At 40.2% G+C, this 25,455-nt stretch overlaps 3 protein-coding genes across 5 annotated transcripts; all 3 read left to right on the forward strand.

Moving 5' to 3' along the window:
- Positions 1-563: 563 nt before the first annotated feature.
- nim1ka (NIM1 serine/threonine protein kinase a) lies at positions 564-12,746 on the forward strand. Of its 3 annotated transcripts, none has more exons than XM_059338148.1 (7): positions 564-642; positions 6,818-7,368; positions 7,725-8,093; positions 8,885-8,997; positions 10,899-11,020; positions 11,160-11,306; positions 11,576-12,746. In XM_059338148.1, the coding sequence occupies exons 3-7, from the start codon at positions 7,783-7,785 to the stop codon at positions 12,332-12,334; spliced, it is 1,452 nt and encodes a 483-aa protein (XP_059194131.1). In that variant the 5' UTR covers positions 564-642; positions 6,818-7,368; positions 7,725-7,782; the 3' UTR covers positions 12,335-12,746. The 3 variants fall into 3 exon arrangements, with proteins under 3 accessions (XP_059194131.1, XP_059194132.1, XP_059194130.1); XM_059338149.1 differs by having other exon boundaries at positions 6,818-7,069; XM_059338147.1 differs by lacking the exon at positions 564-642 and having other exon boundaries at positions 6,703-8,093.
- A 942-nt stretch (positions 12,747-13,688) lies between these two features.
- Positions 13,689-19,980, forward strand: creb3l3l (cAMP responsive element binding protein 3-like 3 like). The gene is made up of 10 exons (XM_059337895.1): positions 13,689-13,823; positions 15,711-15,851; positions 16,012-16,402; positions 16,543-16,649; positions 16,750-16,842; positions 17,212-17,318; positions 17,690-17,758; positions 17,872-17,956; positions 18,060-18,153; positions 18,280-19,980. Exons 1-10 carry the CDS (start codon positions 13,821-13,823, stop codon positions 18,672-18,674), a joined length of 1,485 nt encoding a protein of 494 aa, XP_059193878.1. The 5' UTR covers positions 13,689-13,820; the 3' UTR covers positions 18,675-19,980.
- A 3,553-nt stretch (positions 19,981-23,533) lies between these two features.
- On the forward strand, positions 23,534-25,188 carry gadd45ga (growth arrest and DNA-damage-inducible, gamma a). Its single transcript, XM_059337241.1, has 4 exons — positions 23,534-23,687; positions 23,795-23,896; positions 24,005-24,215; positions 24,379-25,188. Exons 1-4 carry the CDS (start codon positions 23,635-23,637, stop codon positions 24,490-24,492), a joined length of 480 nt encoding a protein of 159 aa, XP_059193224.1. The 5' UTR covers positions 23,534-23,634; the 3' UTR covers positions 24,493-25,188.
- The last annotated feature ends 267 nt before the right edge of the window (positions 25,189-25,455 follow it).

A 25,455-nucleotide genomic window follows, 5' to 3' on the forward strand; every position in this document is an offset into this window, starting at 1 on the left:
CTGGCAATGTAGTGTAGATATTTACATAATTTCAAAGTGAATGTTAATTCTTGACCATGGAAACTAATCAGGCAAAAAAAGCTTGAGGAAACTAAGTGATATCCATAAACAATCGAGCAAACTGCATCCACTGAGGCAGACCCAAAGAAGATGATAGAAGTCCTGAATAAAGCTCGTAAGTGGACCTTTTACTGGATTTGATTAGGTTTTAGGGTAAGTTGTGTATTTTTCAAAAAACTATCCCACACCGAATACTGAGCTTGAGATATGGACACTTCTCCCTGTCAAGACCTCCTGCTGGTCCCCTGACCCCACCTTGAACCTCTGCCGTGCTAATAGCCTGGCAGGTGACACACGCAGGTTAGGTTACCTGGAGTCTGGACAGCTCCCGTGGTACTGAACTAAAGGATCCTGCGGCTTGGAGCTGTAACTGCTTCTGATTGGATGAGAGCTGCACGGTGGGCTCCTAAGACCGCCGCTGATTGGTCGTTCCATCTGCCAGACAAGCGGATTTCCTTCACAACAGACTGAACCGGGGAGCAGCTGCTGCAGAACCAGTGTCACCGGGCACCGGAGAAAGATTATTTTACAGCGAGGTCGCTAAAGCTTGTCACCACAGGCTCCATGAAGATTACAAGCCAAGTAAGACTCAAATGTTACATTTAACATCTCTGGTGTTTTTGTGCTGATAGGATTATGGAGAGAAATGCGCCGGCTCATAGGGAATGGCCTGCTGCTGCGAGGAGGTGTTAACTGTTGACTGTCATTGAACACCAATAGAAAAATTACCTTAACTAATGCAGTGCTAGATTTATTCTCTCGAAAGCAGTTTATGTGTTAGAAAATTGTAACACATCACAGTAAAAAAATATCTGAAAGTGATAGAGTTTGTGTCATATATACCAAGAATAATTAATTTGCCATAATCTCTTATACTTTTGTCATATTTGCAACGGCAGTTGTCGTTAAATCCAATGCATCACTTCTGAAAATGATCACAATGCATCACCATTAGGCACGTGACACGCACAATTAATATATCAGCTTTGGGAAACCCATCATGACTCACTGATTAAGCTCCTTGATTGTTTTGACCACACAGTTTAGCTACATTGAGCCTCTTTGATGGGGTTTTATCTGGCTTTATGCCGTATCCACCATGTCCCATTTAGGATAGTTTGACTGGTGGGGTAATACCACAGTAATCTGTTCAGCACAAACTGTTTTTATTTTATTTACAAAATAAGTACAATACTTTTTCAAATTGTTAAATGACTGGCTTTGGGTATAATGACAGGAAAGGAAACAGCCTGTTAATAGTGGTTATGCATAATTACTTATTTGCATGTTATGGTTTCTGTGTTTGCTGATCAAAAAGAGAGAATTGAATGACTCAGCAGCCAGATTTGCATGTGACAATTATAGTACATGTCTTATCAAACTGAGCCATTTCATTCAGAATGCTCCATATTATGACTTAACTACACAATCTATATGTCTTTTGGCCTTCTTCAGTATCACAAAATGAATGTTTTTCACTAATTCTTCTCACTGTAGACCTGGATTAGAAACTGAATATATCTCCATATTGTTGAAGCAAAAATAGCCCGTTTTGGAGTGTGTTCACTTCCGCCTGAATAAAATCTGTTCTCGATTGTTATTCGTTTGATGGTCGATCAGTCAGAGCACATGAAACATTGTGCTTTATGTGTTCTTTCTTTGATGAAAACCTCTTTGAAGCACTGGCAGTGAATAAAATGCAAACTCAGATGGCTCTTTAAAGCAGGAGAAGTAACCGACCAAATAGATTAGGATATTTGAAACATCAGATGCAGGATTTACATTGTCTGTCTACTACATTATGTTATTGTGCTCCCTGTGTACAGTGTCATGGTAACTTTGGATAGGCCTCAGAGACATCTCTAGCTCTCCTGTAAGATGTACTGGGAGCTGTACAGTATAGTATAGTATAGTACAGTACAGTGTGTACTGTACATTATTTTTTCACAACTAGTAAAAAGTCATGCTGCATAAAGAAATAAAGGTAAAATAAAAACGTTTAAAAAGAGTGGTGTAAAGTTTCATAGTGTCCTAGTCATTTACATATTGATCTTAGTTGACCATTTGCAAAGCCAGGTATGGTTGGTAGTTTTAGTGCAGGCCTGTGCAGCTGTGGTTTGGACTTGTGTGTGTGTCAGGGGGAAGGGATTTAGAGGTCAGTCTGTTTTTTGGAAATGTGAAATATTTGCCCCATAGATTCCAGAGAGGCCTGCCTCTCTGTTCCTAGGGCTTGTAGTCTTCATTGTCGCAGTTCTTTCACTGTTGAGCTCTTTATTCTTGTCAGCCGTGCGTCTCAATTAACACACTGGAGAGCTTTGTGTGTAGAGAGCTCGCTGTCTGTGTGCGCGCACCCGCCGTGTGTATGCATTGACATGCTTGTGCAAAGGGTGTGTGTGTGTGTGTGTGTGCGTGCATCGTCTTTGTGTCTGAATGCATAACGGCAGTGAAAAAGAGGGAATGTGATACAACCAGAGGCAGAATGAGGGAATGGAGGTACAGTGAAGGGGCTTTTTAGAGAGGAGCAATGTTTTTAGACATTTTGTAGCTTGTGATGAGAGAAACAGACAGGCAAGAGGAAAGAGTGTCCAACTCTTGATCAACTGCAGCTGTGGATGGGCTCTTGTGTTTTCCATTGTTGGAGTGTGTAAAGAAGTTGCTGATGCTAGCAGTGTGATCAGCAGCAGAGTGCACCAGGCAAGCCCTCCTCCTCCTCAGGGATCCTCAGACAAATGATTGACTGTCTGGTGAGTAGGGACACGCACTTGGCAAAGCTGTTATTGTTTGCTGATGAAGGGTTGGCTGTTTGCAGGTTCATAAATCAGTTTGTGGTAAGCAGTGTACTGTATTAAATGAGTGACTTTTTGAATGGTACATGTGTCTGTAATTTGTACTGAAGCAGAGTTGGCAAGCCTGTCTATCTGTTTTCTGCCGGTTATCCGGGGCCAGGTGGTGCTAGCAGCAGGCTAAGCAATGTCCCTCTCCCCAGCAATGGTTTACAGCTCCTCCTCAGGGATAACTAAAGTGTTCCCAAGACAGAGGAGATATCTTGTCTCTCCAGCATGTTGTGGGTATACCCTCGTGTCTCCTACTGGTTGGAATCACCCGGAAAGCCTCCAAAGGAAGCCTATCTATCTCTATGGGTGAGCCCAACCACCCTATGGAGGAAACTTATTTTGGCCGCTTGTATTTGCAGTCTCATTCTTTCATCCACTACCCAAACCCCTCTACCGGGTGTTATGTTAAGGGAAAAAGAAGGTATCAGATTTCTATAGGTATCGGAAGATAAATGATAAGATAAGTTTCAGAAAAAGTGGCCATCCCTACGACAACCAGACTTATAATATTGACTTGCTTGTACTCGCTTGTTAAAAAGATTTGCAGCTCTAAAACATATTAAAATTACTTCCATGATCTGACCAGGAGACAAAAATATTTTTAAATGATTTTAAAGACAGAGCCTTTTCTATCGCCGCCCCCTCCCTTTGGAACTCTCTCCCCAAAAACATCAGAGACTGCTCACATCCATCCACATTCAAAAAACTCCTCAAAACTCACCTCTTCAGAACTGCTTTTAATGTGTGAACTTTGTTGTGGATTTTCATTGTTTGTTTTATCTTTAACTGCATTTTAACTGTTTTAACTGTAAAGCGTCTTTGTGTACCCTGAAAAGCGCTCTATAAATAAAATGTATTATTATTATTATCATTATTATTATTATTATTATTAATAATAATAATAAACAGAAACAAAAAAGCAAAGTAAGCTATTTTATGAAGCTGGGACTAGGTAAGCTGTGGTAGTTTTTCATGATATACATAAATAAAATTACTTAAGGTGCTTTACCAGTCGACTTCAAGTTCACTTCATAATCAGGCAGGTATGAGCAAGATACTTGATATTTGTTAAGTTTCAGCAAATACATTATATAGGTAAGGGTATTGTACAGGTACACCTTAATGGGTGAATATGGTGGTTCATACCTAAAAAGTAACATCATAAAAATAATAACTAATGTTTTAAAAATAGAGTTAGTTATAAAAAAACTTTGTGTGTGTGTTGGTGAATGTATGAATCCATCATTCTGCTTACACACATAATTAACATGGCTACTTTGAGGTTCAATGCAGCACTGTAGAACTGTAAACATAGCACAGTGTGCTCTCTGTCTTGACGCTCAGTGCTAGTTAATGCCTAATCCTCAGCATGAACTAAAGACGAGCAAACACGCCTGGTCAGTGTTCATCACCAAGCAACCAGGTGGTTCTGTTATCCAGTGGAGGCAAAGCACAAAGCAATCTGGGTAACTATTTATTGTCTATAGCCCCTCTGTGAAGGTGCTCTCCACATAAACTAGCTGATCCAGTTAGTTATTTAAGACTTCTACACTCAATATGATTAGGTGTGTCTTAACTCCAATATTTTGGATTAAGAAAACAATAATTGCAGCATGTGAAACAGCAAGCATGTCTGATAAGCAGTTTCACATTGCACTGGCTATATTCCAAGACAGTAATCAATCCTTTTTCAGTAAATAGACTGTTAAGTAAATATTCATCTACTGTACAATTGAAAAATACAATTTCCTGATGCTGATTTTGTTCCGAAACTCTTACTGCTCTGCTCCCTCTATTGATGTGTTTATCTTATGCATGGTTGTCCCTTTAGTCTCTTTATTTACATTTATAAAAGGCTGGTATTCAGGGCTCATTGCTTTGTGCTATAAAGTGGGAGCCTCTCCTCTCTTAGCAAGTCCTTTTAGGCTGCCTGAGATCAATGCTTAGATATTCATGCCGCGGTGGCAGAAAGGTGTTTGAAGGCTGGGAGACTGTGTGCCTCACAAAGAGAATTGCTTTGATTTCCTAGCGAGGCTTTAATATAGATTCATTCATCTTAATATAGAGATAGATGAGAGAATACCTTCCAAAGCACCATGTTACACTAAGTTAACCATTTCTGCTCTGGCCTTTTACACACCATGACATGTCTTCTTCTGAACACTCAAAACTGTAAAACAGGACTCCTTGTTAGATTGCTTTATTACATTTTGTAGCTCTTTGCTGTATACAGAAGGGGGAAAAAGTCCCACAGTAGATATGTCTGATATCCATATTTTTTTTCAGAATAGTTAAACATCAGATTATTGATCAGTATTGACTTCACCATTGCCATTTAAAGTCGTAACCAAAATAATGTATTTTTGTTCCATGCCAACAAGATAAAGAGCACTATTCTATGTTTTTCTTATCAACAAATGTGACAACTTCAAGTACACCCAATAAGGAGATTATGTCTTCAGTACTGTTTTTCTGTCTGTCAGTAGTAGTCAACTGCAAAGCCAAATTTAATGCAACTTGGTAGCATGGGCCAAGGAGGAACCCATTACATTTTGGAGTGGATCACAGGGTAAATACACAAATAGTTTTCATCCTTGTTAACAAAAATAATCATCATTTGTGCTGCAGGAATAATCGAAAAAATGCATTTCCCAGTCATATTTCACGACTAACCTGATCGTGACTATTCCCTTTGAATTTAACATGTTGTTTACACACTGAGCTAAAAAAAAAAAATGCTAATTATATATAACATCCCAGCTGAGGAAACAGGACTATCCAAGGAGCATGTGAATGCACCATTGCATTGTAATACAGCTGGTAGTTTTTTTTTATATCAGAAATAACAGTAATTAGTGCATTTTAAGTGAGATAAATGCATATTTGGTGCTAGTGAGTACTGTATTCAGGGCAAGGACTAATCATGTGGCATATAATGAAAATCAGCTGTGACCATGTCCATCTCAATGGAAAAACATGAACATCCAGTGCAATATATTTTTTGGGATAACATGGAAAAAAAAGAAAAATATTGAATATTGCCAGTGTTGTCCTTTGATGCAACATTAGGCAGCTCACTGGCCATGTGTTCAAACTATGACTGTGGCAACACACTCTGGCAAGACTGTAGATTGTAATTTGTACATGTGTCAATCACTGTGTTGTTTTCAAATTAGGTGTCAAGTTGAATGTTGACAATTGCGCACAGAAAAACAAACAAACATCAAATTAAAGTCGGGCTCAGTTCGGCAAATATTGTGGAGATGAAAGGTATTTCCAGTACGCCACATTTTATTTGACTGTTTGCAATTGTCATTAGAGAAAATATATGGTATATGTCTGTAAGATCAGGGTTTACCTTAACCTCAGATTCGCCTTTTCTTTTTCCTCACATGGGACATTGTTAGAGCTTTGTTTTCTGAGCAGCATGTAATTATCACCTAATTACAAACTATTACCCATATGTACTGTACTACACACACAGGGGAGTGTCACTCATACTCTCCAGTAGAAATGGAATAAGTTAGTCAGGTTGAAAATATCTTCCTGGTGGTAGAAAGGGACGAAGATCTCTGATTTGTTTGTTTTGGCTCTCATGGCAACCTAAGCCTCCATCTCCCTTGGAGCAGGATGCAAGCACTAAATTAAGTGAGGATTACAATAGACAGCAACAGACACTCAAGCAGATACGGCACAGGAGCACTTGCGTTCAGGGCAGGGTGGTAAAACATGGTTTTGTACTAGTGCTTGACCCATAAATTAATTGCCAATTGATAAATATTGTGATGAAAGTACTAGAAGGTAAGAACCTATAAAAAGAACACATATAATTAGACAATGAGAAGGAAAGGGAGGGCTAACGTGAGCACCAAAGTTTACATAAATTACATGTATTTTTGCATCTCTCTTGTGCTTCATTCCAGGTTGTCTCACTAAACGCCCCAATGGCTGCATCCTGACACTATCATCTGTTCAAGCTCTTTCCTCCTACCCCCCCATTCCAGCTCCTCTTCCCTCCTCCTCAACCTGTGGCCTATTTATACCCCAGAGACTCAAAAGAGCCCATTAAAGCTCCCTCTTCAGCCAGGACAACAGTGAGCATGAATCCGATAACGTATGGTCAACCCGAGCTCCGGCCTCATCACCTTCTCTTTGACAGCTCCACATAAGGAAAAGTAAGGCTCAGACTACTTTGAATTCTTGAAATACAAGAAAACTTTAACTGCATTGAGCTTCAGATCATAAACTGATATTCTGTTGTGGAGAGGACTGTTTGCAGCCGTAGCAGATTTGGGATATTCTGGATAAAGCATGTGTTTGGGTTCATGGACCGGAAGTTCTGTGCCATTTGCCTGAAATACAGGGAAACACTCATTCATAACATTTGTTTATGAGCTCAGTTGATGAAATAGCTATGAGACTAGGGCAAGGAGACTGAAATAATCTACCTTCTAAATGGCTCACACATTCAAAGGTAAGTCAAGGTTTTTCTCCTGTTTGAATTCACGCTATATCAACTTAAACATTGAATCTGTGGTAGTATAATAAATATTAATTTTGTGTTGCTGCTGGCCATTTAACTTTTGCAAATTCATGTGTTGCTAGTCTGATGTGATCAGACAAGAAAAGAAGTATTGTAGTGGTCTTGAAATATGGATATGGGTTTGCCTTGCAGTTAAATAGAAGCAGCACAATATAGCAGTTGTATTTCTTGTCATCAAGCCTTTTAGTTTTAGTTTAAAGGTAGATTTTAAAAGGGATAATGTTGAAGAATCATTCATTGTGCAATGAGCCACAAAACAATATATTTTTCTGTTACTGCACATCCAGACCTCCACCATCCCCAGCCATGAGCTAAGCCCAGGCCACCCTGGGCGTCCCTTGCAGGATGACTGCTGTCTGCCCCTCCGACAGCAGCCCAGAAGGGGCTGAAGCTGGGGCCGGGACAGCAGGCTGCAGGGGGCCGGGGGCAGCAGGAACCGCTGGGAGCATCTCGGTTTCTGTGGCAGAGACAGCGGAGTCTAATGGAGACTCTGTCGGAGGTTCAGCTGGAAGCACAGCTGTGGTCACCGGTGGCCAAAGGTACGCACGCTGGAGCCGCCAGGACAGCTCAGACATCAACACAGACGATGAGGGAGCCACCATCCGCCGCCTCACTCCGCTGGAAAGGCTGAACCTGGATATGTGCCAGGATGATAGGTAAAGGGGTCAAGAGAGGAAGCAGTAATATTCTCTTTTATAGTTCCTATGTGGCCGCAAATTATATTAGAATCACAATTTGTTGTATTTCTGTTTGCTTTTTTGACTTGAATTTTTAAGTATGTGGTATATTAAGTATGTTGGCTCCACTGTTGAATAAATAGAATATTTCGTGTAGGGGTCAAGATACTTATCAGTACTGATTTATTATTGGCTGTTAATGGGAAATTTATATCATTACATTTTATTTAGTTTATTGAATTATAACTGATTATTTGCTGATAATAAAAACCCAAATTGCTTTAACTTAACAAGTGCAGGACCTACCCACTCTGCAGTGTGAAGTCTTTGATACATTAACATGTCAAATTTGACAGATTATGTCAAAGCATTTGATTTGAATTCCTGAGCAAAATTGCCTTTAAAAGCCAAACTATGTTTTTGAAGTTTCTGATGTACTATAAGACAGGGAAAAAAAGAATATTTGAAGAGTTAGAACTTCTTCTTTGTTTATGTTGTGTTAACAATAGTAACATCAGTTAGATTTGGTTAGTTCAGAGCTGTGGAATATCAAATCATTAGTCCTTGCTCACTACATCTCAGCCTTTCTTTTCCTAAGTTTTGCACTACAGGTTATAAACTTATATTTTTACATTTTATAAATGTTAAATTATCACCTATCATATTAGAATCGACCATGAAGCGAAGACAATTACTGTTTTCAGTTGGAAAAAAATAAAATTGTGCATTTAATTTTGTGTTACATCTTCTGTTATGTAATCTGGTTGCAGGGTGGTCCGTGAGCTGACAGTTGGCAGAAGAATCGGCTTCTACAAAATTCGAGGAGAGATCGGCTGTGGAAATTTCTCCCATGTCAAACTAGGAATTCATGCTCTCACCAAAGGTAAGAAATTACAGGAATTTAGTGAAATTAAATTAAAACTTGTACGCTCAAAAAAAGTAAAACATCTATTGAATAGTGGCAATTACACTAACTATAAAGATATTACATAGTGGCAGAAATTGGACAGTTTGACTAAAAGCCATCGCTAAAGGTCGAAAACACATTCATCTGTAAAGATGAGAATGTTAGGTAAGCTCTAATTCACTTCGGCTTTTCATTCGATAAAAGTGATAATTTGACTGATGAGCTGTTTCCATCAATGGGCCGCAACACTAACAAGTGTGTCCTTATAGCAATTCACTAACAAGGCGATGTGCGGCTGGCCAGGGGGCTGATTCAGCCATGAAGAGACAGACTGTCTGCTGCCCTTGAACAGATGGATTGATTAGAGATCTCCGGTTTCCTTAGCGACGGATAAATTTGCTGCATGCCTCATCAACGGCTAAAGAGAGGGAGGAGAATGAGTGTGTAGCTGAGTGTGTGTGTGTGTGTGTGTGTGTGTGTGTGTGTGTGTGCTCTATGTTTTTAGGTGTTTTTAGGGTTATATGTACTTTACTGTGTGTGTGTGTGTGTGTGTGTGTGTGTGTGTGTGTGTGCGCGCGTGTGTTCATGCGTGCGTGTGTGTGTGTGTGGTAACATTTAGTCCTCTAAAAACAATATGAGCTGCGATGCATTTTAAATGCTCCTATTGAAAGCTATGTCACAGCTGAAAGGGAGCCTAATACCAGCCTGAATAATGCATACTGATGCACAATTAGATATCTCAACACCATTTTGCCTCTTAAGAACTTTTCTGTATTCAGTTACCTACGGCGTATTTAACTTCTCTTTATGAATCATTTAACAGAATACAGTAAAGATATCAGTTCTTTGAATTTGATATATGTTAAGTCTTTACTGCATGTAAAACTGTGTACGTCTTGAAATAGGCTCTATGTTTCTTTCTCTGTTGTAAGTTAAATTTGATTCCAAGACAGTGTAGCTAACTCAGCACTCCGTGTTCCCATCATATTTATTCTTCACCCTGACTTAACCCTTCATATCTGCTCGGACCAGAAGTCACTGCAGTACGACAGAAAAATAACAATTCTTCATTTACAGAAAGTAAAGTTCCTTTAAAGATCAAGCTAAAAGTGAGAGCTGAACCCCTGGGAGAACATAATCAAGAAAATTGGTTTCTGAGGGCAGCTAATCCTCCATTAAATTATCCAGAAGGGAGCATTAGGCTTGGTCACGTCAGATATTATTATGTGTTTGCTGGGTGGAACCAGGCTCACATTTTCTATCCTATATCTACATAAGATCTATGTAACACATGTAATGCATATGTTTCAGAAAAGTGTGATTATGTTAATGATGATGGACACATTGAGAGCACTTAATATATATATATATATTTTTTAAAAGTATTATCTCTGTCAAGTTTCTGTAAAATTGAAATGCCACTTTAAATATAAAACTTTTCCCATAAAAAATGTATAAAACAACTTCTTATAGATTTGGTTGGGTTTTGTACTTACAATATCTCAAATGTTTTCAACAATTTTTCAAACCCACAGAATTATGTCATTTTATTTAAGATAAAAGCCTGTTTCATTTGGTTGCCTGTCAATGACATCAGATCCCCTTTGCACATGCCCCTGTGTTGTGGTTGTCTGCGATAAGCTGTCATAAACTGACTTGATTTTTACAATAAACTGGGTTGGTTTGTTTGTTGTGGTAAAAACCTCCTGAATGATCCCATGCTCCTTCACGACGTCTCCAAGCTCCCTTTGTTATTGTTTTGAAAAAGAGATCCTGAGCTGCAGAAAATTACATATTTTTCTGCATGCCTAAATGATGTATGAAACTGACTCTTCTAACTCACTGTCCTAATTAATCTTGTCCCCTGGCATCATCAGACAAAGTGGCCATAAAGATCCTAGACAAAACCAAGCTGGATCAGAAGACCCAGAGGCTGCTGTCCAGAGAGATTTCTAGCATGGAGAAACTGCACCATCCCAACATCATACGCCTCTATGAGGTTTGACTCAAACACACTATACTGATATTGATTTAAAAAAGAACTTTATCTCGTTCCAAGGGGCTTTCTCAATGATGATCACATCCACCATTACATCTGATATACTTCTGAGTAAAGCACTCTGACATTTCTTCTTTAGGTGGTGGAGACGTTGACACGTTTACACCTGGTGATGGAGTATGCAGGGGGAGGGGAGCTCTACACAAAGATTACTACAGAGGGGAAACTTTCTGACACTGATGGCAAGATCGTCTTTGCACAGATCCTGTCTGCTGTTAAACACATGGTCAGTACATATATGAGGTGGTATGTATGGAGTAAAATAATAGAAAAATATCATATTTTAATTCAATGTTATTCAAAAAATATTTGCAGTTGACCATTACCACGGGATTCATTAAAATTTGATCTAATCTTCTAACCTAATAAATCTCATAATACAGTTTCAAGTCAACTCTCAGTGTATGTGCACAGGAGGCTTCGAATTTCCACATCACCCTTGATGTGACAGTAGGTGGCCCTTACATAATGTATTTTCTCCTTGTTCCCTCACAGCATGAAAACAACATCATCCACCGTGACCTGAAGGCAGAGAATGTCTTCTACACCAGCAGCTCTTGTGTCAAGGTGGGGGACTTTGGCTTCAGCACGCTGAGCCGCCGCAGTGAGACTCTAAACACATTCTGCGGCTCTCCGCCTTACGCAGCACCTGAGCTCTTTCGGGATGAGCACTACGTTGGCGTTTTTGTAGACATCTGGGCCCTGGGGGTGATGCTGTTCTTTATGGTGACAAGCACCATGCCGTTCAGGGCGGACACTGTGGCCAAACTGAAGCGATGCATCCTGGAGGGGACCTACATACTGCCCTCATGGGTGCCGGAGGCATGCCAGCGGCTGATCAGGGGAATCCTGCAACCCATACCATCTGACCGCTGTACAGTGGAGCAGATGATGGGCTGCGAGTGGCTGCTCCCTGTGGACTTCCCGCGTGCCATGGAGCCCTTTAAACTAGACCCATCCTACCTAGCAGAGGATGATCCATCTGAACTCAGGGAGGAAGAAATGGAGGTGAAAGTATCGCTGGAGACACTAGGAATCACCTTAGAACACATCCTTAACAACCAGGGGAAAGACTGCAGGAGCTCTATCACAGGGGTCTACAGGATCCTGCTCCACCGTGCTCACAAGAAACGGGCTGTTGAGAGCATACCTGTGGCCACAAAGGTAGCCAGACCAACTACAACGAGCAAAAAGGAACGGCTTAAAGTGTACCGTAGTTTAAGGCACACATCTAAACTCTGTGTGATTCTGTGACAAAATGCTCTGCTTCACTCTGGAAATTAATTGACTTTATAGTCTGGGGTGAGATTGCATGGATTTCCTTAGAAATAAAAAAGTGCTTTTCAGTCCAGCAGTTAAAATTTAAGATATGGTATATAACCCCACTCAGTTCCTGAAATCTGGGATTTCTTACTCTAGTATTTTTCTTCTAGTAGTTAATATTAGTCTCTGTGAGAATGTTGCTGCCAGTGAATCATTATGATCTCCCTTTTTGACAGGGGTAGAGACCTGTACTGCTCATGACTTGGAATTGTTATGAAATACAGTTAATTTAAATAAACATAATGATGGTTAGATCGCATACAGGATTTTATTTGGGTCATGCAGGCCAGATATTTATAGCCCACAAATATGCTATGCTGAGTTGTGCTGGAACATCAATAAACCACATGAGAACTCAATGTAGCAGAAATCTTATGGAAAATAGTTAGTAATCCACAACATTATGCTGATGTGATAAAGTGGTGAAACATGCAGTCAGTACATGAAATATGGTGTATTAATGTTTAATTGCACTTTTCTCTGATGCCTTAGTTTTTTTTTATCATGTTATGAAATCAGCCAGACTGGTTTCAATATGCTCCTTAATGTTTGTGATGACATGAATAGAGATTTCACATTTTCTTATGTGATGTGTCTCTGTGAGATATTCCTGCTGTTAGAATGACTGACCTGAATGACCTCACTCTATTTTTCCTGTGGCCTGAAAAAGCCTATAAATGTAATTAAACTACAAATACCAACATACCAGCCAGCAAAGTTACGAGTTGTTCATGTGGCAAAATATATTTTCAATTTTAACTCGGATAGTTTCAACATGAATTTCAGTTAAAAAAAAAAAGATCTGATGCCATGTTCATGCTCACGTGCTGATAACAATAAATAAAAAAGTTAAATGCAGTCAGCTTCTTGTGTGATTGTGTTTCTTGTATATATTTGGTTATTTAAAAAAAGTAAAGGTGCATTCAATAGTATTTTTTGAGAAATTTTACTCCACTCGGGATCTAGCTTTTTTTGCTGTGATTTAATTCACAACAAATTATTAATATGTATTTATTTTTTCCAAAAGCAGTTCGTCTTTTTATTTAAAAGAATATATTGTCAAATAATTGAAACACACATAATAATAATAATAACAACAATAATAATCATCATAATAATTAAAAAATGGGGGAAATCAACTTCTCATATCTTAGTTTTTTTATATTTTCATTTCCCTGCTGCCACTCATGTGCATGCAGAAAACAAGGGTACTGTACTACACTTCCCAGCATCACCCAAGAAGCCTACGTATCCACATCCGCCTTAACGTGATGACGCAATTTTTGCCTTGTTGGAAGGTGGTTTCTGGAGGAAGCGCTGTGACGGTAGACAAGCTAGCAGAGAAGAAACGCTGAGTGGAGAAACCAAAAGACACCGGGACGACTCACACGAATGGTATTTTGTCTCCTGCCATCACATGGTAAGTAAAAAGATATACAATAAACTGTGTTTAATGTTTTTCAGTGTGTTTAATGTCACGAGGGACCACGCCCTCACGGTGATAGAGATATTGACAGGATTATTAAGATAGCAGCAATATTAGCTGGCTATTCGATGTTGGCCTCAGGCATTTCCTTCTTTCTGTCATTGGGGCATGTAATGTCAATGCAGTCGCTTTTTCTGCGCTAAAATCACTTATTATTTTGCCCGTATGTTTTCTACGTTAACTGGGTCATTTCGCTTGTGTTAAATGGCTGTTCTGCAAGACAATGCTCTTATTTTGCAAGACAACAAAGACTCCCTGCATCCGGACTGCATTCATATATTTTCTTTTTACTCTACAAGCAATGTAGCGTAGAATTGTAATTTCTTGGAATTAACTAAAGGCTATTCATATTATTTGTTTTGACACTTGATATTGTACTCTGGTCTTGTGACAAAGGCATGTGGGGGCGGGGCCCAATATAAGATGAGGTCATAGTGGGAGCGTGGCAATGATGCAATAATGAAGCTGTTTACAAGGCACTTTAGTATACGTGTTAATAACTCATTGGAGTGAAAGCATAATCTGTCAAACTTTAGATCCCACCCGAGATATCGTGGCTGCTGAAGTCATTGAACTCTGTACAGTCAAAACAGTGTCCACATGCAGCTACTGACACTGAATGGAGTACGTTACAGATCTCTCCAACAACATCTGACTCATTAGTTTGAGTGATAAAATGTAATGAGTTTTTGGTATTACTACTAGGAATCTTAAATTGCTATTATTGTCAAAGCTGAGGTGTGTGATAGCCAGTCTGATCTGATGGTCAAGAATTTACAGTGAACTTGATTGAATTCAACTACTGTTGAAAATTGCAATGCCTTTAAATTGTTTTGTTTTTTTCAATCAACTTTCCAAAACGTATTTCTGTTAAATAATTTACAAAGGTATAAAACAGAGAAAAGCATCAACAACCGACTAAATTAATCAGTAGTACACAATTGATTGTCAGTTAATTAATGACAATGAATGTTATTGAAAGTTGGAGTGCAGACTTTTACAAATAAATAAACATTTGTTACTTTTAAGCCTGGGCATGGGAACTGATCTCTTTTGATTGATAATTATTGATTCTGCTTATCAGTCTGATTCCTGATCAATTCTTTTGTTCCTGATCACTTTCTGTGTGGGGAAAAATGTAGTGTAGAAACAGAGTAGACAATTTGATCTGTCTAGGAAGCTGTTTCTTTGTCTCTGCCATGTATCCTTCTTTTTGCAAGTTTCAAGCAGCATAGATGCATGAGCTTGATGTCATTGTTTTGCAGCGAGGAACTGTCAAGAAAACATGCTGATAAAAGGAATCGACAACAATTGGAACCGGTTCTCGATTCTCATCTGTATTTAAGCCCTAGCCAAACAAGATCACACACAATGCTTTTTAAGCCTATCACCACCATGTACATCTCTCTGTAGTGTATTGGAGTTGTGGTGTCTGTGGCGACCGGTATGCACTTGCTGCTCTTGGACAGGTTGATATTTGTAAAACAATAGTGCAGTGCCCATTCAAAGCTGGGCTGTTTCAAATTATTTGCACAGCAAGACTTGAATAAAGCAGTCGTATGGACAAGGGAAATGTGGCAAGATCACCTGCAGACATACATCCCACAGCAGTGTTTGTGTAATTACTCTCACCGCCAGAAGGGGGAGACAAAAGTTTCACACTGCAGGTCTAAGCTGTCTCAAAATTGCGAGCCCAAACATCCCAGTCTTGTCTGATATCATACTTGAATTGTCATACTAAAATATGAACCTAGAGACTACTATTAGCAATTATTACATTTAATCAAAGATTGTGGTCTATGTGCTGCTGTGTTTCTACAGATGTCAGTCTCTGAGGACCTTGCAGACATGGATGGAGCAGACCTGTTAGGGCTGCTGTTCCACAATGGAGAGGATGGATCTACTGAGCCTCTGTTTCCTGATGAGACTGGGCTCATTGAATCCTGGCTGTCTGAGCAAGATGTAAGACTTTATTCACAGAATATAAACTGTGGAAGAAGTTGGTTAGATTGCTATCCACTTCCCCGAACTGTTCCTTTTTTATTTTGAGTTCAAAATGCTACTACTGTGTATTTTCAGACTCTAGTCTTGGTGTAAAGCTCACGTATAACTCTTCTCCCAGATGCTGACCGGAATGGATACTGAAGACTTTCTCTCCAGCTTGTTAGAGGGAGAGGACGTTGCAACTTTCCGTCCCTCTCCTTCTCCTCTGGGCAGCGACAGCGGCATTTCTGATGACTGCAGCACCGGGGTTGGCAACAACAACCTCCTGGGATGTCCGAGTCCCCACGGCAGCGATAGTGACGTTGTGCCCAGTCCTAGCTACTCCCAGCCCAGCCCCGTGCACTCAGACCCTGCCCTGGCACCTGGAGAGCTGCAGACAGAGAGCCTGGAGGTCTTAACAGTCCAGGCGGATCACAGCTACTCTATGCTGCAGAGTGGAGACGGGGACATGGATGTCCTGCAGAGTGTGAGGGCAGAGAAGCCAGATACAGATGTCTTCATTGATCTGGGTATGTGTAGTCCAAGTGCTCTCTTAAATCCTTCCAAAATACACAGATTTAGAGCACATTCTGAGTGAAGGCGGCTGCATACATATTCAATAAACTGGGGCACTGCATACGTTTATTTCAAATGCATTTCTTTTGTTCAGACGACTTGGTGAGTGAGGCAATGGTGGAGGACATGACAGATGAGCTGCCCTGCACTTTGTCCATAGAAGACTCACAGGATTCAATTGAAGACAACCAAACAGACCAGGTCAGTTTTTCCCACTTTTCGCCTTTGCATGATGCATGCTACACCTGTGGTACTATCTCTTACAGTTGATTATTAAAACCTTTGTCTTTTCTCCCGTTAGTTCCAGTTTAAAGAGATTGTGCTCACAGAGGAGGAGAAGCGGCTTTTGGGGAAAGAGGGAGTAACTATTCCCACTCATATGCCTCTCACCAAGGTAATTTATGCCAAAAAATGTTTATTTACTTGAGCTTATTGGAGGCATTATAAACTGATCGTGATAACATCTGCCAAATGTTGTAAATGTTTGCACAGTAATGAGCAATAATTTGGATGTATCCGCAGTGCGGATACATCCAAATTATTGTTATTCATTTTCGTTTATTGACCAATATTACTGAACCCTGCTTTCTGTTTTATTGACCATATGTGAAAGTTTTTGTCTTATTTGTCAGTTCGATAACTTCTTAGTGTTTGTTTTATTGAATTCAAAATGAATTTTCTGTTTGTTAATTTTACGGGACAGCTGCTTAAGGCAGTTTTCGTGTTCGCACATTGTGGTGAAAGCCTTCTTTCTGTTTAACAGGCGGAGGAAAGGACCTTGAAAAGGGTCAGGAGGAAGATCCGCAACAAGCAGTCTGCTCAGGAGAGCCGCAAGAAGAAGAAGGTGTACGTTGATGGACTGGAAAACAGGTGAGATGAAGAGGATTAATTAGGTGGAAAATTGCAAAAAACTAAACATTTGAAGCCAGGGTTCTAGATTGAAAGGTGGAGGTTGAACTCTCAACATTCAGAAAAAAAAAAAAAAAACTTACACCCTTGCCAAGATGCCATATTATGCACAAATTTAGCCAAAATGATTGAAAAAATTCTAAATTAAAAGCCCAAAATGTCCCCAGACAGACACAAGAGTTAAAGAATAACTGAGCAACATTTTCACATGCCCAGTTCCCAGTGATTAGTTATGCTAGCAGTTATTTGTCCTAATTTTTTTTTATGGTTGGTCAAATATTCTATGTACATTTGAATAAATATGCTAATTACTGAATCTCTGTCCACCACAGGGTTGCCATCTGTACTGCACACAACCTGGAGCTACAGAAGAAAGTTCAGATGCTTCAGAAACAGAACATGTAAGAACTCTGAGAAATTGCTTCTGCATCAATATTTAATAACCCATATCTAGAAAGTGTTTTTTAACTTGTAGAAAGCTGTTACAGTAAATGTATCCTCTTGCTTTTTCCAGCTCCTTGATTGAGCAGCTGAGGAAGCTGCAGTCTATGGTGAAGATGTCGACTATGAAGGCCAGCACGACCAGCACTTGTGTTATGGTAAGTTTGTTGACATATTTTTCTTTCCTGGATATGAAGTGTCAAGTTCTTTGTCATGCTGCCGTATTTGTTTTCTCACTCTTTCCTTGTGTTTGTCCTCCAGGTGTTCCTGCTGTCTTTCTGTCTCATCATCTTCCCGTCAGTTAATCCGTTTGGTGGGAACAGAGAACAAAAGGAACTCTACACACCCTCCTCCAGTAAGTTGAAATAAAAGACTCTGTCATTTGTCATATTTCAACCTTTCTTACTGTCTTATTTATCTGTTTTGTGACTGAAATTTCTTTGTTGGTACATCTTTAACTGTATTTCATTCATTATTGCAGTCATTTCCCGGACCTTGCGCTCACTGCCAGCAGAAAGCACAGATGCCATATCCTACCTCGAGCCTGAAGATGAGGAGCTTCTCTTAGTGCCACAAGCGGAGGTGGAGAACACGAAAGCCATATTCGCCGGCGGTCAAATGAACCACACTCCCGACTACCAGAGGGTGGAGCAGTCTGACTCGGAAACAGGAGTCAACAGCAACTCTTCGGCAGACTTCCCCAGTCCCGCTCAGGCTGCAGAGATGAAGCAGGGGCCTGCTGCCGGAGTCGGGGCATTACAGGAAGCTTCTATTGATGCGGCAGTGGTGTTGGAGGTCACAGGATCCAAGGAAAATTGGATAGACCGAAATCCCCCATCTGTCATATTACAACAGCATCGCTCAGATGAGATGTAGTAGGGAGACGATGATCAATATAACCAGCAGAGGGAGCCATATTCCTAATGTTTTATCAGAGCTTAAATTTACAAAGGATGAAGGGAACATACCAGTAATTATCAACATATAGGATCCGTCTATCTGTCCCTACTTTTCCCCTTTTACAGCCTTCTGGTGTACTACTGTTGTTACTTTATTTGCACTTTGTTCTGACTCCCTTGTTCCAGTTGGCAAAATTAACTGGAGAGAGATTTTCACATTTCAGCAGTGTAAACTCCTTAAAGAATGGGACATTGCAGCGATAAGCTTCATGCTTGCACTGTTGGAGACCACATAACATTTATCTAGCACTGAGGGCTCTCATTCTGCTGCACAAAGTGGTGCTAAAGATCAAAACTTGTAAATTGTCTGCACCACCACAAGAAACTTTTTATGAACTGGCAGTAGATTACTTCAAGAAGTATTCTGTGACGGCATTATTATTTATCACCAAATTCAAGTGGGAGCTTTGTTTGACTCTAGTCTGTCTGATCACCTCCAGCAGATCTAAATGTTAACGTATGCTGCTCTCCCATAGTAAATTATTGTGGAAAAAAAGTCACTGCAGAAACATCCATTGCATAGTAGTATTCTAGACTGCTTGATTCTCATAAAGCTCGATCAAAGTGGTTGTTGGACCACCGTAATGCTTAAGCCATTGCAGGACATTTGGCCATTTAGAAGACTTGTAAAGTTTGTTAGTATTTCCCTTGTAACAAGGGTATCCATGCTTCTTTTCAATTTTGGAATGCTTTGTTTTTATGTTGTACAGTAAAGCAAGAAATAATGTCTGCAAAATATATACAACACTGAACCCTTGACTTTGTCATTTGTAGCCAATCCCAGTCGACCCCTGCCATCTCCGTTTTTTTTTTCAACTTCATGGGACAGTTTTTACCTTTCTAAACATACCATTGCACCTGTGTGCACAGAATAAGGGGATTGATATAATTGCTCAGTAAACCGTGTTGCAGTAAAATATACTCAAAAATGTAATGACCTGTTTTGTCAGTGAGGCATTTTTGTCATTTTTTTGTGTATTTCTCATGTTAATGTCAGTAATACATGGAATCTAAATGGTATTGGAATTGCTTTTTGTTATAAACTACAGTCAATGAGATTTTAAATGTTGATCATGTTGAACAAATGCACTGACATTTGACATAGTCCAAGAATGAAATGTAAATACGCTTAAATGATTGTAGCTCTTCTGTACATTTGAACTCTTTATGTTTAAGACATGTCTGGACATCTATAATAATAAACTTTTTATATATCAAAATTATTCTGATTTGTCTGACTCAAACTATCAAATGCAACAGACTTAATCAGCATCCAAATCTCTCCAACTTCCCTGAACTGTATTACCATGGAATATTGAATAAAGGAGATTAAAGAGCTTTCCTGAATTTGGACTGAAACTGTCAACCCTACATGCATATCGACTTGAGCCATGTGCTGTACCCACTGTGCTGCCAGGCAGACACTGCTGCAGGTGTAATCAATAATCCAATCAACCATGTGAGGACACCCATGCTATGAAGTGAGCCAACATGTCAAACAGCAAACATTAGGCAACATCAGATTTCCTGGAATTTCCCTATTGATAGCTTTGAAATTAAGGGTTGTAAATAGTAATGTTAAACACCACTTGAGTCACATTGAATGATGGTACATGATTAACATCTAAAGCAACTTTGTTCATAAGTGCAATGATATGAGGTGCACTGCCATGAGAAGGTTTCAAACCCTGAACCCTTGTCATCTAACAGGGAAAGCTGACCATTTCCAGCCGCAGAGCCAGCAGAAATCCGTGGAACATAGAAAAGTGAAAGTAATACACACTTTGATAAAGAAAAGTTTAATTGCTTGAAGTATAGTAAAACAGTGTTGATTGATGTATTACCACTGTGGTAATATATGTAGTATATATTATACTATAGAATGGACAATCAGCTAGACAGTAGTGTGAATAACATTTAAACTGTTTCAGGATGTACCTGAGAAGTTATTTCTATACACCTATGAAAGTTTGAAATACTCTTCTCAGCTTCGATAATCTCTTGTTATCCAAGAAAGCCAACTTTAACAATCCAACAGTGCTATTTTAGTGACATTTTCACGGACAAATTACTGCCCAGGAGCTACCAGTACAACCACAGTCTGGAACTGTTTGCCACATCTTTTGACCAGTATATTATTTGGGTGTTAGGTGCTTCACTCAAGATCATGTGGAGAAACTTTTTCTGTTTTTTCCTTCCTCCATTGGGATTTTCACAGCCAGCCTGGGATTTCCCTATCCTCTTAGCCAAACTGCTTACTTAATTCAGAACTGTAAAAGCCCACATAATTCCAACAGCTTCCAGATACAGAAAGATTTGTATAAGGTTTATCTAACAACTAAAAATGTAAAATGTAAGTCTGTGTGGGTAATAGAGGGATATTTTAAAGATTTTCTAGGCATTTTCAAGTTATATATATATATACTCTATTTATTCAATCTCAAAACTTTTTATTCAAAGATTTGTTGTTATTTCCCCTCAGACATTCCTTCTGTTTTGTATTCCCCCTGTTCACATGCTCTATTGCTGGCAAAATACTATTTGTCTGACTTTAGAAGTACCCTCAGCTGTTGGGGAATAACAACACACTGTAAAGGGGACTGGTTGGTGACTCACAAGAGGTTGGAATCATGAGTCATGAGCTTATTCAACATGTTGAGACTAGTTGTGTAGTAAGGGGAGAAATCCGTGTCTGAATGACCAGCAGATGGCGCTGTCAGTCCAGATGACTGACACTGAGAGCTCATTGCAAAAGAGGTGTGTCTAAAAACAAGATAAAAACACTAAATCTGAGGGAAATTGTCTTGCTGTATGGACAGATCATTTCACTTGCCAAGATTTCTTAAATTAAGATTATTGAATCTAGAAATAAGCATGTTGTACAATTACAACAAATTATTTGTTTCTTACCAAGATAAAAAAGCCCTTTAGATTTAGAAGTGTTAGATAATCTATCTTGTTTTAAAAGTTAATTTCTTATTTTAAGCAGTCAACATGCTTAATTCAAGAAATCTTGTCAAGTGAAATAATCTGTCACTGCAGCAAGATAATTTCCCTCGGATTTAGTGTTTTTATCTTATTTTTAGATACCACTTTTTTGCAGTGATCTTTGCAGACTGTTAATCAGCAGATCAATAGATGGTGTATAGATTACATTAAATGTCGCCAAGTTATCATCTTCATTTGCATTTAAAGAAACGTCAGAGTGGTTTGTTATCTGACTCATTTAACAAGACAGCAACCTCCAAAGTGTAATATCTTCCCTGTTATTATTTCTATAACGCCTACCCCTGATGTATGGCATCACCCTTAATTACTCATAGGCACTCTTAATTAGTGTTTATACTATAATAGAAGGCATACCTTTTCAAGTTAACACAGTCATCCTGTGTGTAAACATGCACAATCTTCAGCATCTGTCTAACAAGCGAATAATGTTTAATGTAAATACATGCAGCTCTAGTGATAACATAAACTGGCCTGAAAAGACTATTGGCCGCGGCACGTGGCGCTTTTCGGGAGGGGCTCGCGCGCATCTGTCGGGCATCTGCCGCAGGGCATTGAATAAAGTGGGGGGCAATAAAGAGTGTGAGGCGCACGCAAGACGCACGCACACTCACACATCCCCCCCAGTCTCATAAAAGGACCGGGGGCAGGTGGAGGACGTGGGTATTGTTGTGACACAAAAGTCGCCTTTTAGAAACGACACGCGTCAAGTCAGACCGGCAATTAAGGCTTCCTTTTCAATGGGCGAACAAAAAGTGGCGTGTGCCGGCCACAAGCTGTTGTGGTCACTCCTCCAAATACATTGTCACCAACAAGACTTTTTATTTGGGTCAGGACGGGCTTGCCAGGTCTATCTGGCGGGACAGTTCTGTAACTCCCGGGCAGACCGTAAACACATCAGTTGAGTAACCGGTTGATAGGATGCACGCGCATACAGGTGCACCATCAACAAGCTGTTTATTGAGGGCAGAGAGACTTCAGGGAAAGTCTGGATGAGCTATATTTAACTTAGCAGTGATTCCCCACGCTGGGGAAGTCCAGTATTTAAAAGATTGTTCCAGAGTTTTATCATGGGATGGATTAATTTCATCAGTCATTCCACTCCTGTTTTACTCACCACTTTCCTTTTACTATATCTGCATATTCAACATGTCACCAGTAGGATAGTCTCACATGTATTGGTCTGCTATGTCCACATGTTTAATGGGAAACCACCAATTGGTGCTAAACTAACAAACACAAGGTATGGTTCCTGGTATTCAATGTTAAATAAGAAGGTGAATAAACACCTGTAATCATCATTATGCAAACAATCATATATTAAAACTTAATGTGCTGAAATTGATTTCTGTTTATTCTTCAAACTTGTGCAATATCACATGGTTAACAGGCCATGTATGCAATATAAATGTAGGTCATTAACATGCCAGGATATTATTTACTGACCAGTTGAAGTCACAGTGGGTTCACTTGTGTGTGTCACTATCTGCAGACTCTGAAAGTCCACAGTAAACAGGACTTTAAGTTTTTACTCTTTGTGGTGATGTTGGATGTTGACAAAGCGAGCAAGAATCGCTGGTGGGGGGGTGGGGGTATTTCTTGAAAGGTGGTAATCTTGCCCCCACGTGGGGTTGTCAACAAGCTCCGCGTAACTGCCCGGGGACTTTTTGCTTTCCTCACCCCGGCTGCTCTGAGCCAATGGTAGGAGGCATGAGCGGAAAACCCGCCCCTTGCCGAGAAACTACGCTGAGCCGCTATAAATCCACCCACAGCCTGTTCCGAGCTCAGAATAACGCAAGAGCCGACATAGAGCACTACACAGCCTTTTTTCTGTTCACTGCAGAACCACGATCGCGCTTTGGATTATAACTATGACTCTGGAAGAGATCCGCGGACAAGAGAACACAATGGAAAACACAGATAGGTAAATATTTTACGCATGGAGAAGACATTATTCAAGCTTTGAGGTTAATGCTTTTGTTTGACAGAATGTGCTCAGTGTTCTGATGATGTGTATTTTTCTTTGTCAAGGGTGCAAAGTGCAGGCGCAGCCCTGGAAGAGCTGCTGGTCGCTGCAAAGAAGCAGGACTACCTGACAGTTGGAGTTTATGAATCTGCTAAAGTCATGAATGTGTAAGTATTGCAATTCGCGAAATGTTTAACAACAATTGCCATGTTTTGAAATTTAAATTATTAGCAAAATAGAATGTTTTCTGATCATCCTTCTCGTCTTTTCCACAGTGACCCAGACAGCGTGGCGTTCTGCGTCCTCGCTACAGATGAGGAGTACGAGTGCGACATTGCTCTCCAGATCCACTTTACCCTCATCCAGGCTTTCTGCTTCGACAACGACATCAACGTGGTGCGAGTCAATGACATCGAGCGCCTGGCCGACCTCGTGAGCGCAGACGAGACCGGCGAGCCCAAGGACGCGCACTGCATTCTTGTCACGGTACGTTCCCGGGAGCACCCACTCAGTGAGCAGCAGGCAGTCAGTGAATCATGCATGCATGACTCCTCTGTCTGAATACTCTGCACACAAGTAACCGCATGTCTGCATATGTCTGTGTCATGTGTTCTGATTCTAAATATCTCCTTTATTATTTTTATTGCAGAGCCCCAGTGCAAATCCATGGAAAGATCCCGCTCTGGACAAGCTGAGTCTGTTCTGTGAGGAGAGCCGCAGTGTGTACGACTGGGTGCCCACCATCACGCTCCCAGAGCGCTGAAGAGACATTCTGTTAACAATGCTTCACATGTTGATGATGAAGATGATGAAAAGAAAGTCAAGGAGCTGAGCCTCAGTTGAGGGTGTCAAGCCTTTTCAGCCTCACATGTCTGGATTAAGAGGCTGTGGCTGTAAACACCCTCCCTGCAAGAGCACAACCTTCCAGTGCATTCTGGGTCGGCACATTGGTTCTGGATTACCCTGAGGAAGGGGTTCGAGTTCAGAGGTCAAGTGTGGACTGGGTCAGGTGAATGTTGGGTGGACAGAAAGCCTGATGGACACAGAGAAGGATTTGGAATGTACTGCATAGTGCATGAATAGAAGTGGCGACCCAGTTGCTGCCCTCGATAGAAGGCAGTGGGGAACAGAGTTGGAGGAGGTCACAGAGACTTTGCAAGAAAAGGACTTATGAAAGTGCAGAGGCTGGACTCATCAGAGGGGAGCAAGGAAGATGTTGATCCAGAAGAGTGTTTGAAATGTCTAAGTGGACTTTACTTTTCCAGCACAGCTGTCAGGAAGTTCTTGGAGTAAGCAGAGACTTTGCTTGCAAATCCTGATTCGAGCTGTGTCTGTACCTGTGACACTTTCTCATGGACTATTATTTTTACTTTGAAATATGCAGACAAATATGCAACATTGTTTGAATTGTATTCATTTTTTTTTAAATTTTGTGAATAAACATTTGAAATCAAACTCATCCTCTTTTGTCAGAAATGTTATTTCTCCTCACATACCCGGTCATCACAGAACCTTAAGATTAGCTACAATGCAGCAGTGTGGGAAGTTAGATTGCAAAGATCTAGAAGTATCAGGAAGTGTTGCATGACATCAGTTACCCAATAAAAGAGAAAAAGTAAAATGTGGGTGGCTGACGGAAAGTCGTGGTGCACTGGCTGCGAGAGACAGATTAAATGGAGAGATAGTTGTGACGTGCTCTTTTCAGGCACTGACTGACCTGATACTG

This window comes from Centropristis striata, chromosome 7, assembly GCF_030273125.1.
Source record: "Centropristis striata isolate RG_2023a ecotype Rhode Island chromosome 7, C.striata_1.0, whole genome shotgun sequence".
In the NCBI taxonomy this organism is placed as follows: domain Eukaryota; kingdom Metazoa; phylum Chordata; class Actinopteri; order Perciformes; family Serranidae; genus Centropristis; species Centropristis striata.

What these genes read in the sequence shown, in the direction of transcription:
- nim1ka (XM_059338148.1), top strand. Translation starts at nt 7,783, where the DNA reads ATGACTGCTGTCTGCCCCTCCGACAGCAGCCCAGAAGGGGCTGAAGCT. An exon ending in GATATGTGCCAGGATGATAG is followed by an intron (nt 8,094 to 8,884) that starts GTAAAGGGGTCA and finishes ATCTGGTTGCAG; the next exon opens with GGTGGTCCGTGAGCTGACAG. An exon ending in AATTCATGCTCTCACCAAAG is followed by an intron (nt 8,998 to 10,898) that starts GTAAGAAATTAC and finishes TGGCATCATCAG; the next exon opens with ACAAAGTGGCCATAAAGATC.
- gadd45ga (XM_059337241.1), top strand. Translation starts at nt 23,635, where the DNA reads ATGACTCTGGAAGAGATCCGCGGACAAGAGAACACAATGGAAAACACA. An exon ending in TCTGCTAAAGTCATGAATGT is followed by an intron (nt 23,897 to 24,004) that starts GTAAGTATTGCA and finishes TCTTTTCCACAG; the next exon opens with TGACCCAGACAGCGTGGCGT. An exon ending in CGCACTGCATTCTTGTCACG is followed by an intron (nt 24,216 to 24,378) that starts GTACGTTCCCGG and finishes TTTTTATTGCAG; the next exon opens with AGCCCCAGTGCAAATCCATG.
- creb3l3l (XM_059337895.1), top strand. An exon ending in CTCATATGCCTCTCACCAAG is followed by an intron (nt 16,843 to 17,211) that starts GTAATTTATGCC and finishes TCTGTTTAACAG; the next exon opens with GCGGAGGAAAGGACCTTGAA. An exon ending in GTTGATGGACTGGAAAACAG is followed by an intron (nt 17,319 to 17,689) that starts GTGAGATGAAGA and finishes TGTCCACCACAG; the next exon opens with GGTTGCCATCTGTACTGCAC.